This window comes from Heteronotia binoei, chromosome 10 (genome assembly GCF_032191835.1).
Source record: "Heteronotia binoei isolate CCM8104 ecotype False Entrance Well chromosome 10, APGP_CSIRO_Hbin_v1, whole genome shotgun sequence".
Taxonomy (NCBI): domain Eukaryota; kingdom Metazoa; phylum Chordata; class Lepidosauria; order Squamata; family Gekkonidae; genus Heteronotia; species Heteronotia binoei.
In genome coordinates, this window is record NC_083232.1 from 45,559,925 (window position 1) to 45,582,198 (window position 22,274).

Genomic DNA, 22,274 nt, shown 5'->3' on the forward strand with positions numbered 1-22,274 from the left:
TCTCGGCGGCGAAAGGATTTCCATTGAGCCCTGCTGGGCTTGGTTAATTTCTTGTTCCTCTCCACTCTGTTGGAGCCTACATATGGGCCGACTGGGGCTTCAAAGGCTCAGCTGAGAAGCAGCAGGACAAAAGAGGAGCTTCTAGCTTGTTGGACCTGAACTTTGGTTGACTGGAGATGGGTTAGGAAAGTTTATATCATAATGAACCTCTTAGGCAGCCAATCCCATTGGAATAACGGAGATTTCCTTTCAGGTAAACACGTGGAGGTTTGGCCTACTCGTCTTTGAGGTGCCCCCCCTTCTTTAGGGGAAATACTTATTCCAACAAGGAAGGGTTTTTCGGTAATCAAAACTGTAAGAGCTGGTGACGGAATATAGCGCACCATACATATCCACTCCCTGCAAGCAGCCGTTTCTGAACTTTTAGGTGCAGACGAAGGATAGAGAAATGCGGGTGGGGAAGTATGTCTTCATGCACTAGGCACGGGTGTTCTTGCCCTGCCTTCCCATTCTGGATCGGGGGAGAGAAAACAGACTTCTAAGAAGGTCGCAAGGCGTCATTGGGCATCCCTTGTCCTCGGATTCCTCTCTTCCAGCTTCGTTCTGCGCCTGTCCCTTGGGATGGAAATCCTGCCGACTTCCCGGGGACTTATTTCCAGGGCAGCGACCACAAGTACACTTCCGGGGGGGGGAGGGGTTCCCACTAACCTCTAGAAGTTTTACTCCCCAGCAGGGCTTTTTTGGTAGAAAAATCCCAGCAGCAACTCATTTGCATATTAGGCCACACACCCTGATACCAAGCCAGTCTGAATGTGCCTTCCTGCTTTTAAAAAGCCCTGCTCCCCAGTAATTGCGTTTACGGCGGAATGTTACCTGTTTTAGGGAAAGGAGATCTGTATAACTCTCAAATCTGCATTTATTTGCCGGAGGATTTTTTTTTTTTTTAAGACCATAGACTAACACAACTGTTGTCACCTAGCGGTATGCTGTGACTAGCCTGTGATGGGAAGTCCCTGCTTCAAATGTCACCCCTGGGTGGGCCCCAGCTCCGCCTCCCTCCCCCTTGTGACCGATGGGGGAAGGGCTAGTCCTAGCATATCCGACGACTGGGCTGTTAGGACAAGATCACGGCCACGAAGTACTCTGGAGACCAGACGCGCCCTATAAATGCTAAAGACTGTTTTCGTCGATATTCACTGAGCTTGCTAGCGTTACAAATAGTTCTATCGACCGGAAATGAGGAGACACGACCCGAAAGGGAAAAAAAAATGTGATATCAGTATTCATCGGCCGCCAGACCCGGCTCTCTTTTCCTCCCTTGCCCCGGCAGCTAGAATTGCCAGGGTCCTTTATACCCCGCCTCTCCCGCCCCGCCCGGCAGGGAATCCAAAGCACCTTGCATCCTTCCCCTCTCCTTCGTTTAATAAGAACATAAGAGAAGCCATGTTGGATCAGGCCAATGGCCCATCCAGTCCAACACTCTGCCACACAGTAGCCAAAAAAAATAGGTGCCATCAGGAGGTCCACCAGTGGGGTCAGGACACTAATCTTCACAACAATCCTGCGAGGTAGGTTAGGTTGTTAGGCGGAGAGCCTGTGACTGGCCCAAGGTCGCTTGTGGTGTTTCTATGGCTCCAAATAGGATTCAGACCCAGGTCTGGCAAATACTACACACCACACCGCCTCTTAAGCGGGATAAGATAAAGAAACATCCATCCAGGAAGAAGGGGAAGTCCGCCCGACTGGCCAGCTCTAGTAAGGACTTGACGTTGAACTGTCCTCTTGCCTCACCGCACAGACACACACACGTTGCGCGCATCCATCAGTCCCTCAGATCCATCAGTCCCTCAGAACCACGAGGCGTCTCTCCCAACTTGACAGATCTCTGGGCCTTACGTCCGGCCAAAGCAGCGCCCCTAGCCCAAGCAAACTTACTTGGAAGTAAACTCCACCGAAGGAAGTGCGATTTACCTTCGAGTAGACATCGTTTCGACCCCAGAAGCAAATATATTAAGGAGTAGAGAGCGGCGCGTGGGCCATGCTGGTGGTAATCTTAGCCACGGAATCTTCATCTGTGTCCCAGGGGGTGGTGAAACAGGGAAGGGGAAGGAAGGCGAAACCGCTTAGCAGCAGATCGACAACGTATTGCCAGCCGATCCTGCTTTGTCTTCGTATCTGTGCATGTAACACCTATGCCCGTCCATATGCCCATAGATATTATATCAGTAAGGAGAACGCCCAGGAGATCTAAAGGGCAGCAGCTCTGCTGCAGACGTTTCCCCTTTGTACACCGGCCAAAGAGAAAGAAGATTCACTGATTGATTGATTGACTGGTTGATGAAATATCGTAGTGGAAGAGGACTAACCAGCACATGATCTAACAGTGCAACCCTAAATCAGTGGGTTTGGAAACTGGCAACTGTGTTTAGGACTGTACTGTTAAGACTCCACGCCAAGCGTTTTAACTTGATTTATGAATCTAGCTATAAATTTGCAACTCTTAAATGTGCGCAGTGTTTATTTTGGCGAGCTAGTCACAAAAAAAAAATCGACTTTAATAGAGATTTTTGTGGGGCTTGGTGGTGGACATAATTATAGGCAGAAGTCAGAGAGGGCTCTCGCTCTGGCGCGCTCTCTCTCTCTCTCTCTCTGGCACCCTCACAGGGAGGCACGCGCCTTCCTCTCTCCCGGGGGTTATTAGATAATGGAGCTCAGTGGATCGCCGGCGCATAATTAATTTCCACTGTTGTTCTGCCGGGATCTGGGGGGGGGGGGGGGAGCCGCTCGGTTTACATCGAAGACAGCCAAAGGGAGGCCAAACGAATGAGTTCCCTCAAATAGTCAGATTCTTAGAAAGGCCCGGGGCGGAGGGGGGGGAGGAAGAAGAGGAGGAGGAGGAAGGGGAGAAGAAGCCATCTTCTTCGCTATTTAAACCAACTCCAACTAGTTTCCTACAATCCCACTCTCTTTTCGATAAATGTATACCTGAAGGCAAGCGTGAATGATGGCGTGGAGCTCCACAAGGGGAAGCGACAGAGTTTTATTTTCTAAATGCTTTCTTTAAAAATGAAAAAGGTAACAGAAAGAGGGCCAGGGGCGAGGCTGGGGGGGGGGGGGGACAGAGGAAAGGAGGCCTCTCGGGAGAATCACGCCTGCTTGCCTTGCCGGGACCACCCCCAACCCAACCCACCCCACCCCCTGTGCAGCCAGGAGACCATCCCCAGCCAGCCACGGGGTCGGGCGGGGCTTCCTGCCTTACGAGCGAGTAGGATCCCGCGGCACCGCCTGCGCGAGGGAGAGAGACCGGGTGGCGCTGGGCTGCAACTGCAACAGCCGCTGGGGCCTTTGGCGGAATCCCCCCCCCCCCGCGGCTGTCAGGCTTGAGCAGGGGGGATCTGCGGGGCCCCTCCAGAGGTTTTGGGGGTGCGGAGGCTGCGCGGCCCGAGCCGGTTCCTACTCGGAAGTAAAAACCTCCGAGGTGAAGGGGCGTTGCTCCCAAGGCAGCCAGCGCAAAGCGCAGTGTGAGCCCAACCCTCCCCTCCCCGGCTTGGCTCCTTTCAGCAAAGCCCCAGCCAATCCCCCGCAGCGCCCGATCCCCGTTAGCTGCACCCTGAAGCACGTGGAAGGAGGCCGAAGGAGCCCCTCCCAGTCAAGCGGGTCGCGCCGGGGCAAGTTCCGCCGAGGGGGAGGGGGTCGTGACGGTCCTCAGTCCGCTCCGCTCGCCGGCAGAGGGCGAGTCCTTGGGGCACAACAACAACAACAATGGCAATACCAACGACAACCGCCGCAGAAGTCAGAAGTGGATAAAGAGATGCCACAATCCGTATGCAGAATCCGGCTCAACTGACCTTTCTGTTTTTTCTCTTTTTTTAAGACCTTAGCTGATAGGAATGGCCTGAAAGTAGGGGTGGGGGAGCTGAAGAAGAGAGCTCCGGGCAGCTGCTGTAACTCACGCCGATTTTGCACCAGACCCCCGGGGGGGGGGGTTAAAAAAACAAACCCAAAACCGGAGCCACTCCGGAGTGGCGATACCAGGATTGTGGAGTGCTGAGGGTTCCAGCCCCCAAAGACTGGGGAGGCGAGAAAGCCTTGGGCTTCCTGCCCTGGGGGCCTCCCTCTGACAGACTGACTGACAGCCAAGGAGGACCTCGGTTGAACTGCGACGCCGGTGGGAGCCAAGGGCACCTTCCCGGGAGAAGAAGAGGGGACCAGGAGGGGCGGGCTATTCTCCTTATGGCCAAATTGGAAGCGAAGCGTCCCTTTCAACAGGACGGGGGTGGGGGCTGTCCAGGTCGCCGGCTAGACCGTGATTGCCTCTAGGTGGCCAGACTGTCTCGTGGTGGATGCAGCCTCCGAGTTCTGCCTCGGGGCGCCTCGCCTTCCGTCGGGGGACTCCCCTGACAGAACCGAACCGGAAGAATTCTCGGCCTGGTCTGCTTTGAGCAAAACCGCCGCTGTCGTTGCCCAGACGCCCCCTCTTGAACTACAGACCACCCCGCACCCTCTGCCGCACACGAAGCTGTTCCCCACCATCGCCACCCCAAGAAAGACCCTCTACGACGTCCGGGTCTGGCACCACGTTGAACCATGCCCCAGCCCCACCCCCCTTGGCACAAGCGCTGTCTCCTCCCCCGCCCCGCCTCGCCCCTCCCCGCCCCGCGGTCATCTGGTCCAGGCAGGGCTGAAAACGGGCTCTGCCTGCCCGAGCCGCCAAACACACACGGAATGCATCTGGCAGAGGGATCCGGTTTTAATTACACGACAAATCTGTACAAGAGCCAGTGGCGGAGGCGGATCTTTCCCTTCTGCCTTGCATTATGCTGACCCGGCGGTGCAGTACAGCGGAGCTGCGTGGGGGATCCATCTGCGGGCTCGCTCTCCCCGCCCCGACCACCAGTTCTTTCACCCTCGCCCTATGGGAAGCCCTCGACGCCTGCCCGTCTGTTCCGGGGAGGGGTGGGGGCAGGGGACGGGGCGCCCTCCCTCCCTCCTTCCCTCTCTCCTCGGCCGAGCAGCCTTTAACTCTCTGCCTGCCCCTTAACAAGAGCTGGCCTGGCCTACGGGGGGAGGAGGAGGTGGCCTCCTTTTGTGGGATCCTCGGATTGCTATTGAGGAGATGCCGATGTGACATCCTGACAGAAGAGCAAATGGGTTTGGGGGGCGGGGGGGAGGGGGGCGCTAGACGGCCGGAGAAGAGTTGGGGAAGGGGAAGCAAGGCAGCAGTTGGGTTTTCTCGGGGCTTCCTCGGGAGAAGCCCCGTCAGTTCGGGGAGGGGACGCGAAGGATGGATGGCAACAGAGAGGGGGTGGGGTGGGCGGGCTAGGAAGGCAAGGCTTGGGCGGGGAGACGTCCTTCCAGCCGCCTCCCATTTACTCGGGCGGGGTATAACTCGGCAGAGCGGCTGGAAGAAGCTGAAAAACCCCGCTGGGTCCGGATCCGACCGAGGTCCCTGCTGCCACCCCCGGCAGCCTGTTTCCCACACCCCGCAAGAAGAGCGTGGACCGAACACAGAGGGGACGGGGCCGTTCTTACAATAGGGAGGGCGTTGTAGGGAAAAACCACGTGCTTCAGAGGTTCCAAACGACCGCATGGGTGGATGCACGCAACCAACCCGTACGCAGAAAGAACCGAGCGAGCGAGCCAGAGATTTACTTCATTTATTCCACATTTTCCTCTCCACTAGGGATCCAAAGCGTGTTACAACGTTGTCCTCTTCCCCATTTGATCCTCACAACCGCCAGGTGAAGTTGGTTAGGTTGCGAGAGAGAAACTGGCCCGAGGCCACTCAGCAAAATCGGATGGGCGCGTGGGGATTCGAACCTGGGTCCCGCGTCATCCTGAAACTGGTGGCAAGTTCTGAGACACCCAGTGAGAGAGGGGGGTGGAGGAAGAGGGAGAGGGAGAGCCCAGCTCTATCGATCTTGCAAACAAGGATTCTCTTCCTAGGGCTACGCTCTCAATAAGGACTGGGTTTTTTGTGGGAGATTCCGTGCATTCCTCATAGCCCCATCCGCAGCCGATTTACTCTGGAGCCAACTACAAGGCTTTCGGCTACTCTGTTCACTATTCTATAGGGTTCTGCGATCAGCGCATCTCGTTACAGATTACACTAGCTAAAGAGGATTTACGATCCGCGTTTCTGTTTCGCAGATACCGAAATTGGAGTTTTTCTTCAGGACAAGAAACGCTGACATAACTCGCCTCAAGCCTCCAGGAAAGGGTGGCAGAGAACTCCAGAGCGAGGAGGAGGAGGAAACATTACAGCTGAACTTAAAAATAAAAAATCCATATACAGCTTCATGTCTTCAACTTTGTTAACCCTATACAGAATTACTCATATATATACATAATCCAGGCGTTATCGCTATAACGTTTTCAATTCGTGTAAGGAAGCTCTTGTTAGAAGAAAGCACTATATTTTTTAACCGATCAACATAGAATAAGAAGCACTTTTGAACTCATTTTAGCACCGGGAGGGGTATGTATGTGTCATACCCTTCTGTGTCTATACAGTTTCAGAAAACAAAGCTTTACTCTTGTAAAGTTTACTCGGGAGTAAAACTAAATTCAACTGCAGTGAAATCGGACAGGATTGGGCTGCGATGCGCAGCCCTCCAGAACCCCTCCATTCATAGAGGTCCGGAGATTCTTTTTGGGGGGGGGAGGGGGGAATATATTAGTTAGTATCACTTCAACGTCCCTTTGCTCTAGGAGTTCGTGAACAAGGTTCTTGTAATCGGAGGCAAACTTCCTCGCCTTTCCTGGCGGTTCTGCCAGCACCGCCTGCTTAATCTTGTTTTAAATGGATTTGCCTCCGTTGATCCCTTTCAAAAAAGGTACACAATGATTTCGTTGGGAACCGATGGGGGGGTGGGGAAGAGACACCTTTTAGAGCCCAGTCCACCGGGATGCTGAGTTTCTCCCTTCATTTCAAGAGTGTATTGATGGATTGTGCCCCCTTTTCTCCCTCATCCAGGAGAAAGAGGAAAGATTTCCTCTAAAGTTCTCTTCTCTCAACCCCCCCCCAACCCCTATAAAACACAGGGTGTTGCCTCCCCCCTCCCCCAAGGTCATCCAGCGGATGTTTGCAGGCTCTCTGGGCTTGAACCGGGCTGAGCTAGTAACCGAAAAGAGCCCCCCGACTTTCCTGGGCTGTGTGGTCATGAAACCCATCTCTTGGCCACTGTTCTCGCGGGCTTGTGGACAAAACTGACTGCACTTCCCCTTGGGGAGAGCCGGGGCTGAACAAACGCGCTGGCACTGAGGCCCACCTTCTGCTGCGATCCTAAAGGGAACCTCTTATTTTGCGACGAGACCACATCGGAACCAACTGGACCGCCTCACTGGGACTGTAGGCGCGGCCAGATTTCTTGGCGTCCACAATACCCTGGCCGGTCCTCCTCTCACCGCCTCTCTCGCTTTTCATTTCTGCGAATTCTGCCTCGATTCAAGGCCCTTTGCCTCCCGAGTTCAGTGCTTTCGCGGTTCTCTCGCTTGGTGGGAAGGTGGGCTGGAGACTGCAGGGAACGCTCAAAAGCTAAGAAGATCGCTGCTGAGTCTGACCAAGGAGGCGTCCTCGTCCAAGCTCCTGTTTCTCACAGTGGCCGACTGCCCTGCCCGAGAAGACCCGCCGTTTCCCTTTGTCACTGCCCGCCCAGGATCTGGCTTCCAAAGGTATATTGCCTCTGGATACAGAAGCTCCATTCAGCCGTCCGATGGGCTTGCCCTTCGTGGACTTGTCTAACGGCCTTTTAAAGCCATCTAAGGTGGTGACCATCACTACACCGAGTGGCAGCGAGTTCCGCAAGAGAATTCTGCGTTGCCTTGATACGAGATTTCTTGGTCTGTTCTGAATCTACTGTCGATCAATTAACCGAGCTTTTTATTTATTTATTTCTACTGAAATCCATTTATATAAAGATGTATATAATTTATATAAAGATTTATATAAAGAGCCAAGGAGTAGAAACCAGAAACCGTGCAGGGAGAAGGGTGTATTCAAAATTCATTTTGTCAAAATAAAAACACACAGAGAGACACAAAGAAATGTGTCAAATGCTGAATTCAGACCTTTTAGAATGTACATGAACGCTAACAACATTGATATGACTACCAACAGCAGAAACAATTTTTCTAGAGGGCCCGTGTGATCTAAAGCTGCGATAACACATCCCCCCACCCCCGCGACTCCTGAGGCATGGAGTGCAGATAATCCTGGGCGTATATTTGAATGCCACATACAGGCATATATCCCATATTCGTGCGCAGCATCAGACTTCCGAGCCCCAACAAGCCACCTGGACGCAGAGTCAGCCACTCTCTCCCGCCCTGCCAAGCCAACCCAAAGCTGCGCTCCCCGGGCAGTGTGAGTCCTCCCGGAAGGCGAGGACTGGACGGAGTGAAAGGGCAGCATCTCTGAGTCCCTTCCAGCCCCTGCATTACATTCCAAGCATCTGCCCCCCACCCCCCACCTGCCCTTGTCAGTTTGGGGCTTGTGGCCCTGAATCAACACGCGGGGGGGGGGGGGCTTGCTACAGTTTGCTGCGATGAGACGCGGGAAGGAGAGAGAAAGAAGTGGCGCTCCAGAGATCGTCCTGCTGCTGCTGGCGAGAGGGCGTCGCAGGCAGGACTGAAACTTCACGGGCGGAAAGGGCGCAGCAGGGCGAAGGGCGAAGGGCCTGGTCTTCTTTCTCTCTGGTGCTCCTGGGTCGTTGTCGTTCTTGGTTTCCCTTGATGGCAACAAGAAGCCATAAGGATCACAAGCAGAAAGAGAGAGGCGCGATCCTCTTCCGGCTTAAGGAAGCTAGATTGCCGGGCCCTTTGCTTTTACGCGCCGGATCCTCATCCCTGCCAAACAGCTTTGTGGCTGCTGTTGTTATTTGTGGATGGATTACTTCCAAATAAACGAGGCTGGGAACAGGCAGAAGAAAGGGGCAGTTTTGAGGCGACGTTTCCTTTTGCTGCTCCTTTCCGTCCTTGGAGCACCCGGAGCTGCCTCGCCCGCCGCCGTTATATGATTTCGTTGCCTTGTCAGTGAATGCCGAGTTATTCCTGCGGACTCCACGGCTATTTATACAAGTCTAATGTCTTTAGATTCAGCTTTGTGACTGAGCTCATCTTGGCAACCAAACTCCGAGCCAGGTTTGTCCTCGCTGGGCTGAGTGAGGCCTAAGAGCCAAGTCGGAGGAGGCCCAGCTAGCACCTCAGCGGAAGGAAGGAAGGAACCTGCGCGCATTGTATTCTAGGTAGAGCATACCTCTACCCTGTCGTTAAAGCAGAGTGTTTGAACGGAAAGAGGCCTGGGACTGGAAACCTTTCCCAAACATCCGGGCAGCACATCTCTTAAGACATAAGATGACACTAAATTGTTCAGGGTGGTGAGAACCAGAGAGGATTGTGAGGCACTCCAAAGGGATGTGTTGAGGCCTGGTGAGTGGGCGTCACCGTGGCAGATGAGGTTCAGTGTGGCCAAGTGCAAAGTAATGCACATTGGGGCCAAGAATCCCAGCTACAAATACAAGTTGATGGGGTGTGAACTGGCAGAGACTGACCAAGAGAGAGATCTTGGGGTCGTGGTAGATAACTCACTGAAAATGTCAAGACAGTGTGCGAATGCAATAAAAAAGGCCAACGCCACGCTGGGAATTATTAGGAAGGGAATTGAAAACAAATCAGCCAGTATCATAATGCCCCTGTATAAATCGATGTTGCGGTCTCATTTGGAACACTGTGTACAATTTTGGTCACCACACCTCAAAAAGGATATTATAGCGCTGGAAAAAGTCCAGAAACGGGCAACTGGAATGATTAAAGTTTTGGAACACTTTCCCTATGAAGAAAGGTTAAAACGCTTGGGGCTCTTTAGCTTGGAGAAACGTCGACTGCGGGGTGACATGATAGAGGTTTACAAGATTATGCATGGGATGGAGAAAGTAGAGAAAGAAGTACTTTTCTCCCTTTCTCACAATACAAGAACTCGTGGGCATTAAATGAAATTGCTGAGCAGTCGGGTTAGAACGGATAAAAGGAAGTACTTCTTCACCCAAAGGGTGATTAACATGCTTGAATTCACTGCCACAGGAGGTGGCGAGGGCTACAAACATAGCCAGCTTCAAGAGGGGATTGGATAAAAATATGGAGCTGAGGTCCATCAGTGGCTATTAGCCACAGTATATTACTGGAACTGTCTGGGGCATTGATGCTCTGTATTCTTGGTGGGGGGGGGCAAAGTGGAAGGGCTTCTAGACCCACTTGTGAACCTTCTGATGGCACTGGGGGGGGGGGTGGCCACTGTGTGACACAGAGTGTTGGACTGGATGGGCCATTGGCCTGATCCAACACGGCTTCTCTTATGTTCATAAGTCGGGCCGAGCCCAGTTTTTGCCCCGGATTTCACTGAGAGGGGCAGGGCAGGGCACTCCTAGGCAGCGTTATGCCCCTCTCAATCCACTAATTTCCATTTTGCACTGCTAAGCTTTATTAGGCCGGCCACCTTCTTTCACAGTCAATACCCTTTTCCCCTCCACGGAAGTGTCTTCCTCCCGGAAAGAGCAGAACAGCCAGCTCCGCGGCGTCCCAGTATTTCAGCCCCAGGAGGGAAATAAAGGGGGGGGGGGCTCTCCGATAGGGGGGGAAGGGAATCCCGGTGCCATCTTCTCCCGTGACACTCCGGGCTCGATCCATAAGCTGGAAAGAAAGACTCAAGCCCGAGTGGGAAGAAGGGAAAGGAGCAGCCTCCCTCCCTGGGCAGTGAAACCCGCTCAGGCGCCCGAGGCGGAAAAGGCCAGGCGCGCATCTGGGGAGAACTAACGGCCCACACACACCTGGACTCCTGTGCCCCAATGGCCCCACCTGCGGCGACTATCCCTCGCCTTCCCCCCCCCCGCCCCCGCCTTTGGGGATGATGGGCCAGCCTTGCCCTCGTCCCCGGAAAGGGGCCTGCAGGGCGCTGCGGCCGCGGGGCCAAACGCGGAAGGAGAAGCACCGGCGTCTCCCGCCAGCCAGGCGAATCACCCCAATTCGGCGGAGGAGATGAGTCCGCTTGGCTCCACCCCTCCGCGTGTCCCACCGAGGTGTGAAGCTCTCGCTCAGCACCACCGCGAAGCAGCGACGGCGGAGCTCCTCCGAGTCAAGAAGAGCCAGTAACATCAGACAATGGGAGCCACACAAAGTTCCCCCAAGCCTGACGGCTTTGGCTAATTACACTGGTGGCAATCGCCCAGCTAACACGTCAGGGGCTCCACGGACTCGGGGCAAGTGGGAGGCCTGGGAACCGGAGGAGGAGTCTGGCTGTCGGTCCGTTCGTCCACCCACCATCCATCCATCCATCCACCCACCCACCCATCCATCCATCCATCCATCCATCCATCCATCCATCCATCCATCCATCCATCCATCCATCCATCCATCCGAGACGCTGAAAAGAAAGATTCAAGCTGAACGGATGTAGGAATACCTGGTATTAATATTCTTATTGATTGTGTATATTGCTGGAATGAAATTGTGTTTGTCTATGGGTAGGTCTTTCGTCTTTTTAAACCTCTTTTTTAAAAAGAGAAAGGCAGAGATATGATACCCTCCCATTGTTACTCCGGGAATGTCTCCCTGAAATAACTGGTCTATTTCGGAGTAAGAGATCGGATTGTTAGAGCCACTCTGTATATTCCTGGGGAGGATCAGTGCCTTTGCTGAAGCACCGCCTCCTCCTCCGAAACAACACGGGACAAAGATGGCAAAATAGTCCGGTGGAAATTATTATTATTATTATTGTTGTTGTTGTTGTTGTTATTGTTGTTGTTGTTTAGAAGCGAGCTCCATAGATGCGGGAGTCTGCGGGTTTGACCTGCTGAAGAGCCCGGTGCAACTCGCAGCCTCTCAATCCTCTATCCCAGCAGAAGTTCTAGACAGCACCTTAACAATATGGGTCTCCACCCCTTCCCCCTTTCACTTTATTCTCTACTGGAATTCTCTGCTGAAGCTGGAAATGTCTACACCAAGCATGGGACTATATCTCGAAGAGAATGGTAAAACCATAATAATTGCTTCAGTTAAAAAACAAACACTCGAACTACCCGGCAATAAATGAGAGAACATTTGGATCAGTTTCTGCACCTTTCCACCCTCGTAATGTCATTACAAACAAACACTGTCTCGAACAAATCTTCCCATTAACAGCGCCGGGTGTGTTTCTCCTTATAAACTGCTTATGGATCTATCCATTCCGTTTCCACCGATCCTCGCAGTTTCGTCTCCCCCACAGCCCTGCACAGAATTTCTTCCTGCTCTCTATGCCCTTGAAACCATCGCTTGACAATTCCATTGTGACTTCTCTGGATTCTGCTGGGGGGGGGGGGCTCACGTAAGGGGACTCGGGCAGCCGGCTCCTGTGCACGTTTACTCAGAAGTCAGCCCCGCGGAGCTCGGCGGGACTTGCTCCCAGGGAGGCCTGCCTGCCTGCAGCTTTCGGGAATGTCTGCAGCAGATCCCAAGCGGTGCGGAGCCCAGGCTGCCTTCCTTCTGGGGTCTGCGCTCCCCCTGGTTCCTAAGGCGCGCGGGGTGGGGTGAGGCGAGAACCGCAGTCCTGGCACCTGCGGGAAGCCTCCTTTCCCTAATGGATGTTAGCAACAGGCTGGAGGGGATGAAGCAATAAACCTACCAGATCTACCTGTACTTCGCTGACATCCTAGAAATAAAGTCTTGTAGGGAACTGGCAGGACAACGCCACCAAGTCTTTCCTTAGTCTCCCCCCTCCCCCCAAAAAAACACCACCACCACCACCACGCCTGCACATCTCTTCAGCCCCGCGTCCCCTCATATCCCGAAGACCACTTGTATTCATTGGAGAGTGGTAAATGCCCGGCTCCGGTTACGCTCTCGCGTGGTCGAGTGGAACTTTTGGTGAAAAGAATGAGAACAAGGCAAGACACTTAGAACTGCATTCAGAGTTACTGAACCGACTCCAGGGGCTCGAGAAGTTAAATGCCGAGGGGAGAGGGGGAGGGGAGCAGCAGCAGCAGCCCACCGTCTCTGAAAGAAAAACGCAATCCAGTCTGTCCCACGAACAAGTTGTACGACAAGAGGGGGGAGCCCGCAGCCAAACACTCATCGGCAACAAGCCGGGTTAAGCCAGTATAAGGTGGAACCAAAAAGAGTCACCGCAACCAAGTCTTCAGGAAGCCTGAACGGCTGAAAAGCAAGCAGGGGGGGGGGGGGGAGGAGGACCAGCTTCTCGGATCCTTCTCAAACGTGAGGCCTCTAACACACACATACACACACCCCAAATCCGGAACAAAAATCAAATCCTGTGCAAAGTACTGTTGGTTTATCTGTCTTGGCGCACTGAAAGAATGAGAGTTTCTCAGACTTTCCGGTTGTCTCTACTCTTTGCCAGGGGTCTGATTTTCCTACCTGTCTCCTCTTCCGTAAATCTCCAAAGATCCCATTTTTCCCTTTCTTCAGTGGACGCCAGCTTTAAATCACAAACTGTCTTTCAAAGAAAAGAGAGAGCGAGAAAGTGAGAGAGAGCGAGAGCGGGTGAGAGAAAGCAATAGATCCGCATCCGTGTTGGTTCCAACATTATGTCTTTCCCCAGTCCATCTTTGCAAGAGATGTGGCGATACCACCTGGATGCTCAGCTATAAATCCCCTTGCAAATAATAAATGGATTAATAATAACAAGGTATGAAGTTCTTTTTATAGAAAAAAATGGGAGAGAATTGAAACTAAATGCGGCAGTTAGACAACCATTTTGATAAGAGGATAATTGAGGCGACACTGGTGTATAATTAGAGGATAATTTATGCTATATCCACTTTTATTCCACCTCCCAAAATAAACCCAGTCCATAATCATTACAGGCAAATTGTTCTGAATTTTATAGCTGCAATTTGAACAAAGTAGTGCAGTTAATCATGGGAGATTTTTTCCCCTCCTTTTTGTGTATTCCTGATTAGAAGTCTAATTGCCTCCTTTCGGAAAGTAAAAATAACTGCGAAGCGACTCTATTTTTATCATTAACAATGTTGACAATAAAATAAAATCAACTGGAATGGTAATCGAAAGGCAAATTTAGGGCTAAAGCACTTCCCCTCGGGTAGTTTATATTGCAATCAAGATGTGCCAAACCACGAACCGCATCTCTCATTTGCATCGCAGGAGCTTCTGTTTGCAACGGGGGGGGGGGGGGGGGTGTATAACGGAAAGATCTCAGAAGACTCGCCGTCTGAGTAGGATGCTCTGCCCAATATTGCACTTGGCCAAAAGAGGATGCCCCAAACATTCCAACTCTCTTTAGGGAAGTCTTCCTATAGAGTCTGGGTGGGAAATAGCCCCCGAAGGCAATTCGGGCTGCTGGATCCCCTCTTTGAGGGACGGGCCTGAACGGTGCTGAGGAGCCCATTGCACTCACATAAGCGGCAGAATGACAATGTGGACCAAAGGGGTTTTAATCAAAACAAACAAGTGGCCGCGGATGGTGTATCTAATCTAAAGCCTGGGGGGGGGGGGCATGCCTGGGTTTGCAAGTGGGGGGGGGGGGTGCGTGCTTCTGAGCGCAGCTTTGTTGCAGCGCAAACACATGGGGCAACAGAAAGGGGGGGGGCGGGCGAGCGAAGGAGCTGGAGAGCGCGCGGGATCTGCCTGCCTGCCTGCGGGCTCCCAGCTCTGAAGTTGTGCGGAAGGTGGGCTCGCGCAGACGCCAGTAGAAGTGCCCGGGCTGGTGACGTCAGGGGTTGAGTGACCAATGGGGAGGCGCTGCCCTTTGGAGGCGAACCAGTCGACTTGTGGCGTCTCTCGCTGGCTGGCTGGCTGCCTGCCTCCCCCCCCCCCCCCCGCCCCTGCCTCCACTCGGAAACTGCAGAAGCGGAACTTTCAGAGAATCCACCTTTGAAAAAAGGAGCAGGGGGAGGGGAAAAAGCCCTCTCCCTCTCGCTCTCCCTCTGCCTTCCATCCCACCGGAGGGGAGGGGGGGAGAAGCAACAACAAACCCCGGACCCCCCACCTCCCCCCCCAAAAAAAAAGACAAGGGAAGAGGGGGGAGAGAGAGAGGAAAAGAGAGAGAGAGAGAGAAGCCACCCCCGAAAAGCCCGAGCAGCCCCCAGTCGCGCATGGAGGGGAAGAAGAGCGCGAGGAAAAGCCCGGCGAAGGACGCCTGAGAGAGCGAGGCTGCGCTCTCGGCTGCCGCCGGCCCCCGCCTGCCTGCCCTCCCCTCCCTGCCTGCCTGCCCTCCCCCTCCCCGGGCGAGCAGGGCCCCTCTGCTCCTTCTTCTGCTTCTCCCCCCTCCCCCAAAAGGGCGCGCGAGCCCCGCCGCCGCTTCCCGCCCGGCGCCGTCCAAGCGGCTCCCTCGACCGTGGCGGCGGCGGCGGCGGCAGGCGCTGGGGGCGAGGCGGGCCGGGGCGCGGGGGGCCTCCTCCTCCTCCTCCTCCTCCGCGGATGATGACCATGACAACGATGGCGGACGGGCTGGACGCGCCGGACTCCTCCAAGTCCGCCTTCATGGAGTTCGGGCAGCAGCAGCCGCCGCCGCCGCCGCCCCAGCCTCAGCCCCAGCCCCAGCCGCCGCCGCCGCCTCCTCCCGTGGCACAGGCGCCCGGCGGCGGCGGCGGCGGCGGCTCCTCTCAGCACTCGGCAGCGGCGCAGCAGCAGCAACAGCAGCAGCAGCAGCAGCAGCAGCAGCAGAGCTCGCCGGCGGCCGCCATGGCCGGCGCCCACTACCCGCTCCACTGCCTGCACTCCGCCGCGCCGGCCGCGCACCCCCACGCCCACCCCCACCCGCACCACCACCACCACCACCACCACCACCATGCCGCGCCCTACCCGCCCGGCCCCGCCGCCGCCACCGCCGCCGCCGCCGCCAACTCCTACAGCCACCGCTCCCTCGCCGCAGCCGCCGCCGCCGCCGCCTACCCCTACGTGAGCCACTCGCAGCACAGCCCCTACCTCCAGCCCTACCACGCCGGCGGCGCCGCCGGACAGACGCGGCCCGACGACGCAGGTGGGTCACCTCCCCCCCCCACCCCACCCCACACCGCCCGCCCGGCCCTGCTCTCCCTTCGCACCGGCTGGCTGCTTTAAATCTTTCTTTCTTTCTTTCTTTCTTTCTTTCTTTCTTTCTTTCTTTCTTTCTTTCTTTCTTTCTTTCTTTCTTTCTTTCTTTCTTTCTTTCTTTCTTTCTTTCTTTCTTTCTTTCTTTCTTTCTTTCTTTCTCCCTCCCCATGGGCTGGGGGCTAACTCTTGCTTGCTTTCTCGTTCTCTTCCCCCCCCCCCCACTTCCCCCAATTTACTTGGAAGTCAGTTCCGAAAATCGCGCCTTGGATTATACTTGGTGCAGAATGGCCCAAGATCCAGCCCTGCCGTCATCACTTTTGACTCTTGTTAAAAGCCCTGTCCCTCCAGCGGAGGTGAAATCCCTTTGGCCCGATCCCCGGGCGTGCTTCTTAGGAGAGCCGCGGACTTCCATGGGCCTGAGCCCCGAGGAACGGGTGCCTGTCCTGGCCTGTGTGCCCCCGGCTCCCCTCGCCTGCCTCTGCTCAGCCTGCGGCAACGTGTAAACCGGAGAGGCGGCGCGGAGGCGTGCTTGGCCTGGCGGCTGGCCCGGCTGGGGCGAGCCTGCCTCCCTGCCGCCGAGGCCCTGCTGTAGGCCTCCTGCAAGCTAGCCATCCCTCCGGAGCTGCCTTTGTGGGCGCAGAAAACGCTGGTCGGGAGAACGCATCTTTTCTCCTGAAGCCCGAGGCTGCTGCGGCAGGTTGGGCACAAGCGCCAGGCCGGCGAGCAGCGGGAGAATTCCTCGGGAGAAGGACGGGAGAGCCGGCGCTCAGCTGCTGCTTCTGGCAAAGCGATAAGCCAAAACAGGAGGAGCGCCTGAGGCAAGGAGGTCAGAAAGCGGGGATTTGTGTGTGAGTGCAGGCTGCTGGAGGGAGGAGAAGTGTTTCTTGCACAATTCAGCACATGGTAACCCGGCCGCGGCGTTCAGGAAAGGCTTCCAACCCCATCCATCCATCCATCCGCCCCTCGCCTATCTTTTCGGCTAATCTCCGACTAATATCACGAGAAACAAAGGACAGACACCCCTGTCAGAATGCCTGCGCCTCCAACATTAAATTATCCCTCACTCCTGGGGGGGGGGGGACTGTCTAAATGCATCTAAACAATTAGACACCAATTTGTATTTATTTATGGAGACACATTTAGATCTTCTCGGGTAATATATATATAGGATATAATCCTTTATGGAATGCATGATGTTCCTGAGATGCATGAGTGTTATGGAAGGCGTTTCAACGGTGTGCCGTTGTGTGTTTGTGCGTACAGAACAATAATGGTTATGGACAAGAGGATATATAGACCTGAAGGCATGATATTCAAAGCATCTCTGGTGACCCTCTCTATAAAACGAGGGTTCATTTCAAAACTCCTTCTGGATCAATCCGACAAGTAGCAGTGTTGTTGTTGTTGTTGTTGTTTTCGTTGGCTTGAGCTTGTGTGCGATTGAGTGGCGCTGGCCTGGCACCTCTGGGAACAGCCACCCTGTCAGCGGAACAAACGGAATAATTTTGCAGGCTGAAGTGCAAGTGAATCCTGCACAATAGAAAGAGCTGTTGGCCTGAGAGCGCTTGCCTAAGGTGCTCGAGAAGCCTCATTCGCCGGCGGCGCTGAATTCCTCGGCTGCCGGCTGAAACCCCCGAGGCAAAACCCGCCAATATGGCCCTTTCCCAATGTGCTTTTCGCCCTTTTCGCTTTGCAGACCAGCAAAAAACCACGGTCATCGAAAACGGCGAGATCCGATTCAACGGGAAGGGGAAGAAGATTCGGAAGCCTCGGACCATTTATTCGAGTCTCCAGCTGCAGGCTTTAAACCACCGGTTCCAGCAGACCCAGTACCTGGCGCTTCCCGAGAGAGCGGAGCTGGCCGCCTCGCTAGGACTGACCCAGACGCAGGTAAAGGGCTGCGGGGGAAGCCCAAACCTGGGGAGCCGGGAGCAGATCGCAGGGCTCCTGCCGACTAGGGGGGGTCGCTCGATCGGGGGGAGCAGAGTCCACATGTTCGTGCAAAGGCATCCTCCATGCATGTCGGTAAAATGTATGTCGCTCCGAATTCTTCCCTTCCTTCCATCCTTCTGAATGTTGCATTTAGAAAAGTCAGCACGCTCGTGATTTGGCCATTTTTAGACAGTGGGGAAAAAAATAGGTGCGGTAGAACTCCTTGCATTGAAATAACTTAGAAACAGCAAGCGGGCTTGCTTTTAAAAAAGAAAAGAAAAAAGTCTGGTGTAATTAATGGCTTGCACTGCCTGTGGGCCTGGAGAAAGCACATCTTAGTAATATTCAATAGTAAATTACCCTGGATGAGTAACTGGAATTCAGTGGTTGCCCTTAGGCGAAATGTACAAAAGGTGATGATAGAGCTGACGATCCAAGGGAAGCGTGTACAAAATTAGAGCGAGTTAAACCACTGTTAAATGTGGTTGGTGCGTTCTTGGTTTCCCTGCACATCTAAGCCTGAATGACATCCTAGATAGTGTTGGCTTGGGAGGAAAGCGATTAATTGGATTCGTGGATGCAATGCAAAACAAAACGGTTATGGAGGCACCTCTAATCTTCTGGACACAAAAAAGGGTGAGGATAAACCATCTGCAGGAGTCCACTGGGGGCTTCGAATTAAGGGAAGCGAAAGAGAGACTTCACGGGTGGAGCAGGGCTTGTTGGCCTTCGGGGGTCCTAAAGAGGCCCAACGACGACACGAGGGCGCGTTTCCTGAGAATGCTTTAAATCATCGCACAGGAAAGGTGGCCAAGACAACGACAGGGGCTCGGTCAGAGGCACTGCTGAGGAGGGGGTCGCAGAATGTCCTTGTTTGAACGACACCCCAGATCGCCTTGCACTCTTGGGACCTTTTTAATATATATAAAATTTTACTCAGGTATCCGGTTCCGATACCGGTCAAGCTCAGTCTTGTCGATTTCAGGCCACTTTGAGAGGCCCCGATGATTTCCACAATAAGCGTCGGATCAGCCTGCTCAAAGGGGCATCCATTGTCCTGATCTCTCATTACCCGCCCCCGCCCCCCGCCCGGCCTATGGCGAATGCTTGAAAGCACTCCTTTAAAATTCGCTGTTACTTCTTTATAGGCCGATCTGGAATCCAACGAAACTGGATTAAAGCCAGTTTAGTCCCCACCGTAGCCAGCTGCAAGGGTGTTTTACAACCTGAGCTAAGCTCGTTAAAGCGGAAGCATTACTCCCCTCACACACATTTACTTGGAAGTAAATCCAGCAGACTCCAGTGGGATTTCTAAGTAAGCATGCTTACACCTTTATCCTATTGAAATTGAAATTGATGGCGCATCTGCCTGCAGCTGCCAGGCTCAGAGCCAGGGCCCAGAGCAGCATCTCTAGCCACGCGGTAAGAATGGACCCAAGAAACAAGGGGGTGGGGGAGGCGGGTAAATACCGGGCAGAGGGGACCAATCCATCTACTCGACTGGTTAGCCTAAGCGCTGCATTTCAGGTAAGTATGAAGCGGTGGTTGCGCATTTCTAATTAGGCCACATCATCTGCCTCCACGTAGGCAGGTGCTCGCGTGCGTCGGTGCCTGGAATGGACGCGGATGTCATACGCGAGAAACTTTTAATGGTCAGAATCAACCAGTGCCAAGTGAACGACTCTGGCAGGGAAACAGCCTGTTTACTCTAAACGCAGTTAGCTGAGCCAGCCTTAATGGCAAGAAAGAAAGAAAGAAAGAAAGAAAGAAAGAAAGAAAGAAAGAAAGAAAGAAAGAAAGAAAGAAAGAAAGAAAGAAAGAAAGAAAGAAAGAAAGAAAGAGAGAGAGAGAGAGAGAGAGAGAGAGAGAGAGAGAGAGCAAGAGAGCGCAATTTGCCTTCTCTGTCCCCTTCCCGCTCCTTCCATATTCCACCCTCCCCCCCCCCCTTAAGCCGGACCTCTGCAGGCCTCTCACGGCTTCCGCTTTTTGGTTGCAGGTGAAGATCTGGTTCCAGAACAAGCGCTCCAAGTTTAAGAAACTGCTCAAGCAAGGCAGCAACCCCCACGAGAGCGACCCCCTGCCGGGCTCCGCCGCTCTGTCCCCGCGGTCTCCTGGCCTTCCTCCTGTCTGGGACGTTTCAGCCTCTGCCAAAGGAGTCAACATGCCTCCCAACAGCTACATGCCTGGTTATTCTCACTGGTACTCTTCTCCACATCAAGACACAATGCAGAGACCACAAATGATGTGAGCGGGCCAAGGGAAACAGCTTCCTGGAGCGGCCGCGTCTCCAGCCGGGCCCTGCCAAGGGGGGCCAGCTCGCAGGGCTCGGCGCGGATTGGGAGCGTGTGGCCAGGAAGAGGGACGCGCTGGCTTCGCCTTCTCCCTTTGGCTTTAACCTCAGCCATTGATCTCCAACCGAAAGAGACCGTTCGCGTTGCGGGCCCGCGTCAGATGCTCCTCTCTGGGATATTTCCAGCGGGACTCCGAGGCACCGCATCTCTCTTGGGAGTACAAGTCAAAGCAAAAAAAAATTACAGACTTTTTCCCGCAGCAGTGGACTCAGCAACTTAAAAACACAACACAACACACACACACACAACCAGAACTCCTTTAATGAAAAAGAAGCTCTCCTATTTTTATTCGCGAAACCGAGACGGACAGAATAGATTGGGGAAAGGGGGGTGCTGTAGAAGGGAGGATGCCCTGCAGAAAGGAGGGGGGAAGGAACACCTTTTTTAAAAAAACAAAACAAAACCCGACCAAACGAATGACTGGGGACGCTCTGCGGATGCCATCCCTGCATGCTTTCTCCTAGCAGAACTGCCGGCCGCCAGAAGGGCAAGGGCGGCCCGGCTCTCCCCCCGCCCCGGACATGAAGGGCACCTGGGACTGAGGAGCGGCGGCGGCGCTGCGCCCTGGGGTGCCTCTCCGTCGTTCCAGCGGGGCCGGGGCAGGAGGAGCGCCTCCTCTCTTGCGGACTGCGGGCCCCGGGAGGAGGGGAAGGAGGAGGCCGGCGGGAGGTCCCTCAGACGCCAGCTCCCGCTTCCCCGGTTAAGGGTAAAACGTCCGCCCCTTCCCACCCCACCCCGCTCGGAGGCGACCCCCTCGGCGACCGAACAACCTTGTTGTACATATTGTTGAATTTTAGTTGTATATATACTTTGTATGTTTTGTCTCCTTTCATATAGAGAGTAAAAAGCCTCAAAGCCTGCTGCCTTTCTCCAGGTCTCCAAACAGACGTCTCACCCCCCCCCCCACCCTGGTCTCGAGAATCTTACTAAGGCCGCTTGTAAAGCATGTGCTCGAGCCAGAATGGCCTGCCCGGCTGCGCACGTTTCCAGGGCAGGCCGCTTCCTCCCAAGCGAGCCTGTTAGGAATGCAGCAGCCAGGCAGCCCACGTCACGGTGCTCTTGCCTTCACCAGGACTGCTCTAGGACAAAACTATGGCGAATGGACGGGAGGCCTAAGATCTGTCTAGAAAGAGCAGGAGGGAAAGTTTCTATCTTAAGTGGTGGAGGAGAGAGAGAGAGATTCACAGTTTTATCTCTAGGGATCCAAGAAGCAGGTGGGCTCGATGATAGATGGATATTATGCACCAGGTAAAGCAGCCGGTCATAAAGTTGTGGGTGGGTTGTTTGGGCGGGGGCTGGGGTGATAGTCTACCTGGATACCAAATCAGGAAAGAGGTTGTGTGATCTTTTGCAATTTTTTTTAAAGAGTTCAGTTAATCAACCACCGGGTGAATTTAAGCCGATTGCCCCCGTCGAAATCACTAAAACCTAAACTGGCTTTCAAAGGACCTTCCTTAGGTTAACCGGGATGGTGTCTCCCGGTTGCGAAGCCAATGGCGGCTCTTGCAAAAACATTGGCGGATATTTTCTTTCCGAGGGGCCCGTTTCTTTTAGCAGCAGGGTCGGGCCCCTGCCTCCGACTCGGGTCGGGGGGCTTTGGAGGGTTCTAGCCCGAAGGCTGTGTGGGGGAAGGGGCCTGCCTTGTGTGGGTGGGTTTTCCACAGGCTGACCGCAGGAGCCACCTCAGACTCGCGTGCCCTCAGGCGGGTGTCCTGGTCCACCAAGCAGGGTCCGGAGCGAATGATATCCTTCCTATGCCGTGCAAAAGCGAGGAATGAGGGAACATGAAAAGCCTCTTTTTCGTCACACAAGCAGGGTGCCCCATACTGCGAGAATTAATGGCTCGAGCCCTGGGCATCCTTCAAATTATGAACCTTGAAACCACTGAGCCATTTATCAGAAGTCAATGGAGATCCTCAGAGTGCTCCATATAATGACAGCTACATA

At 54.3% G+C, this 22,274-nt stretch overlaps 2 protein-coding genes and 1 long non-coding RNA gene across 3 annotated transcripts in view; 2 read left to right on the forward strand and 1 right to left on the reverse strand.

Annotated features, from left to right (window-relative positions):
- Positions 1 to 14,078, reverse strand: part of LOC132578486 (uncharacterized) — a 47,510-nt gene extending 33,432 nt beyond the window's left edge. The window contains exon 1 of the long non-coding RNA XR_009555884.1: positions 13,408 to 14,078. This is a non-coding gene — a long non-coding RNA (uncharacterized LOC132578486). The remainder of the gene's footprint in view (positions 1 to 13,407) is intronic.
- A 1,351-nt stretch (positions 14,079 to 15,429) lies between these two features.
- On the forward strand, positions 15,430 to 20,283 carry DLX6 (distal-less homeobox 6). Its single transcript, XM_060248553.1, has 3 exons — positions 15,430 to 15,991; positions 17,741 to 17,934; positions 19,973 to 20,283. Exons 1-3 carry the CDS (start codon positions 15,430 to 15,432, stop codon positions 20,222 to 20,224), a joined length of 1,008 nt encoding a protein of 335 aa, XP_060104536.1. The 3' UTR covers positions 20,225 to 20,283.
- Positions 16,505 to 22,274, forward strand: part of TAC1 (tachykinin precursor 1) — a 366,930-nt gene continuing 361,160 nt past the window's right edge. The window contains exon 1 of the mRNA XM_060248554.1: positions 16,505 to 16,520. The gene's annotated coding sequence lies outside the window, so the exon portion shown is untranslated. The remainder of the gene's footprint in view (positions 16,521 to 22,274) is intronic.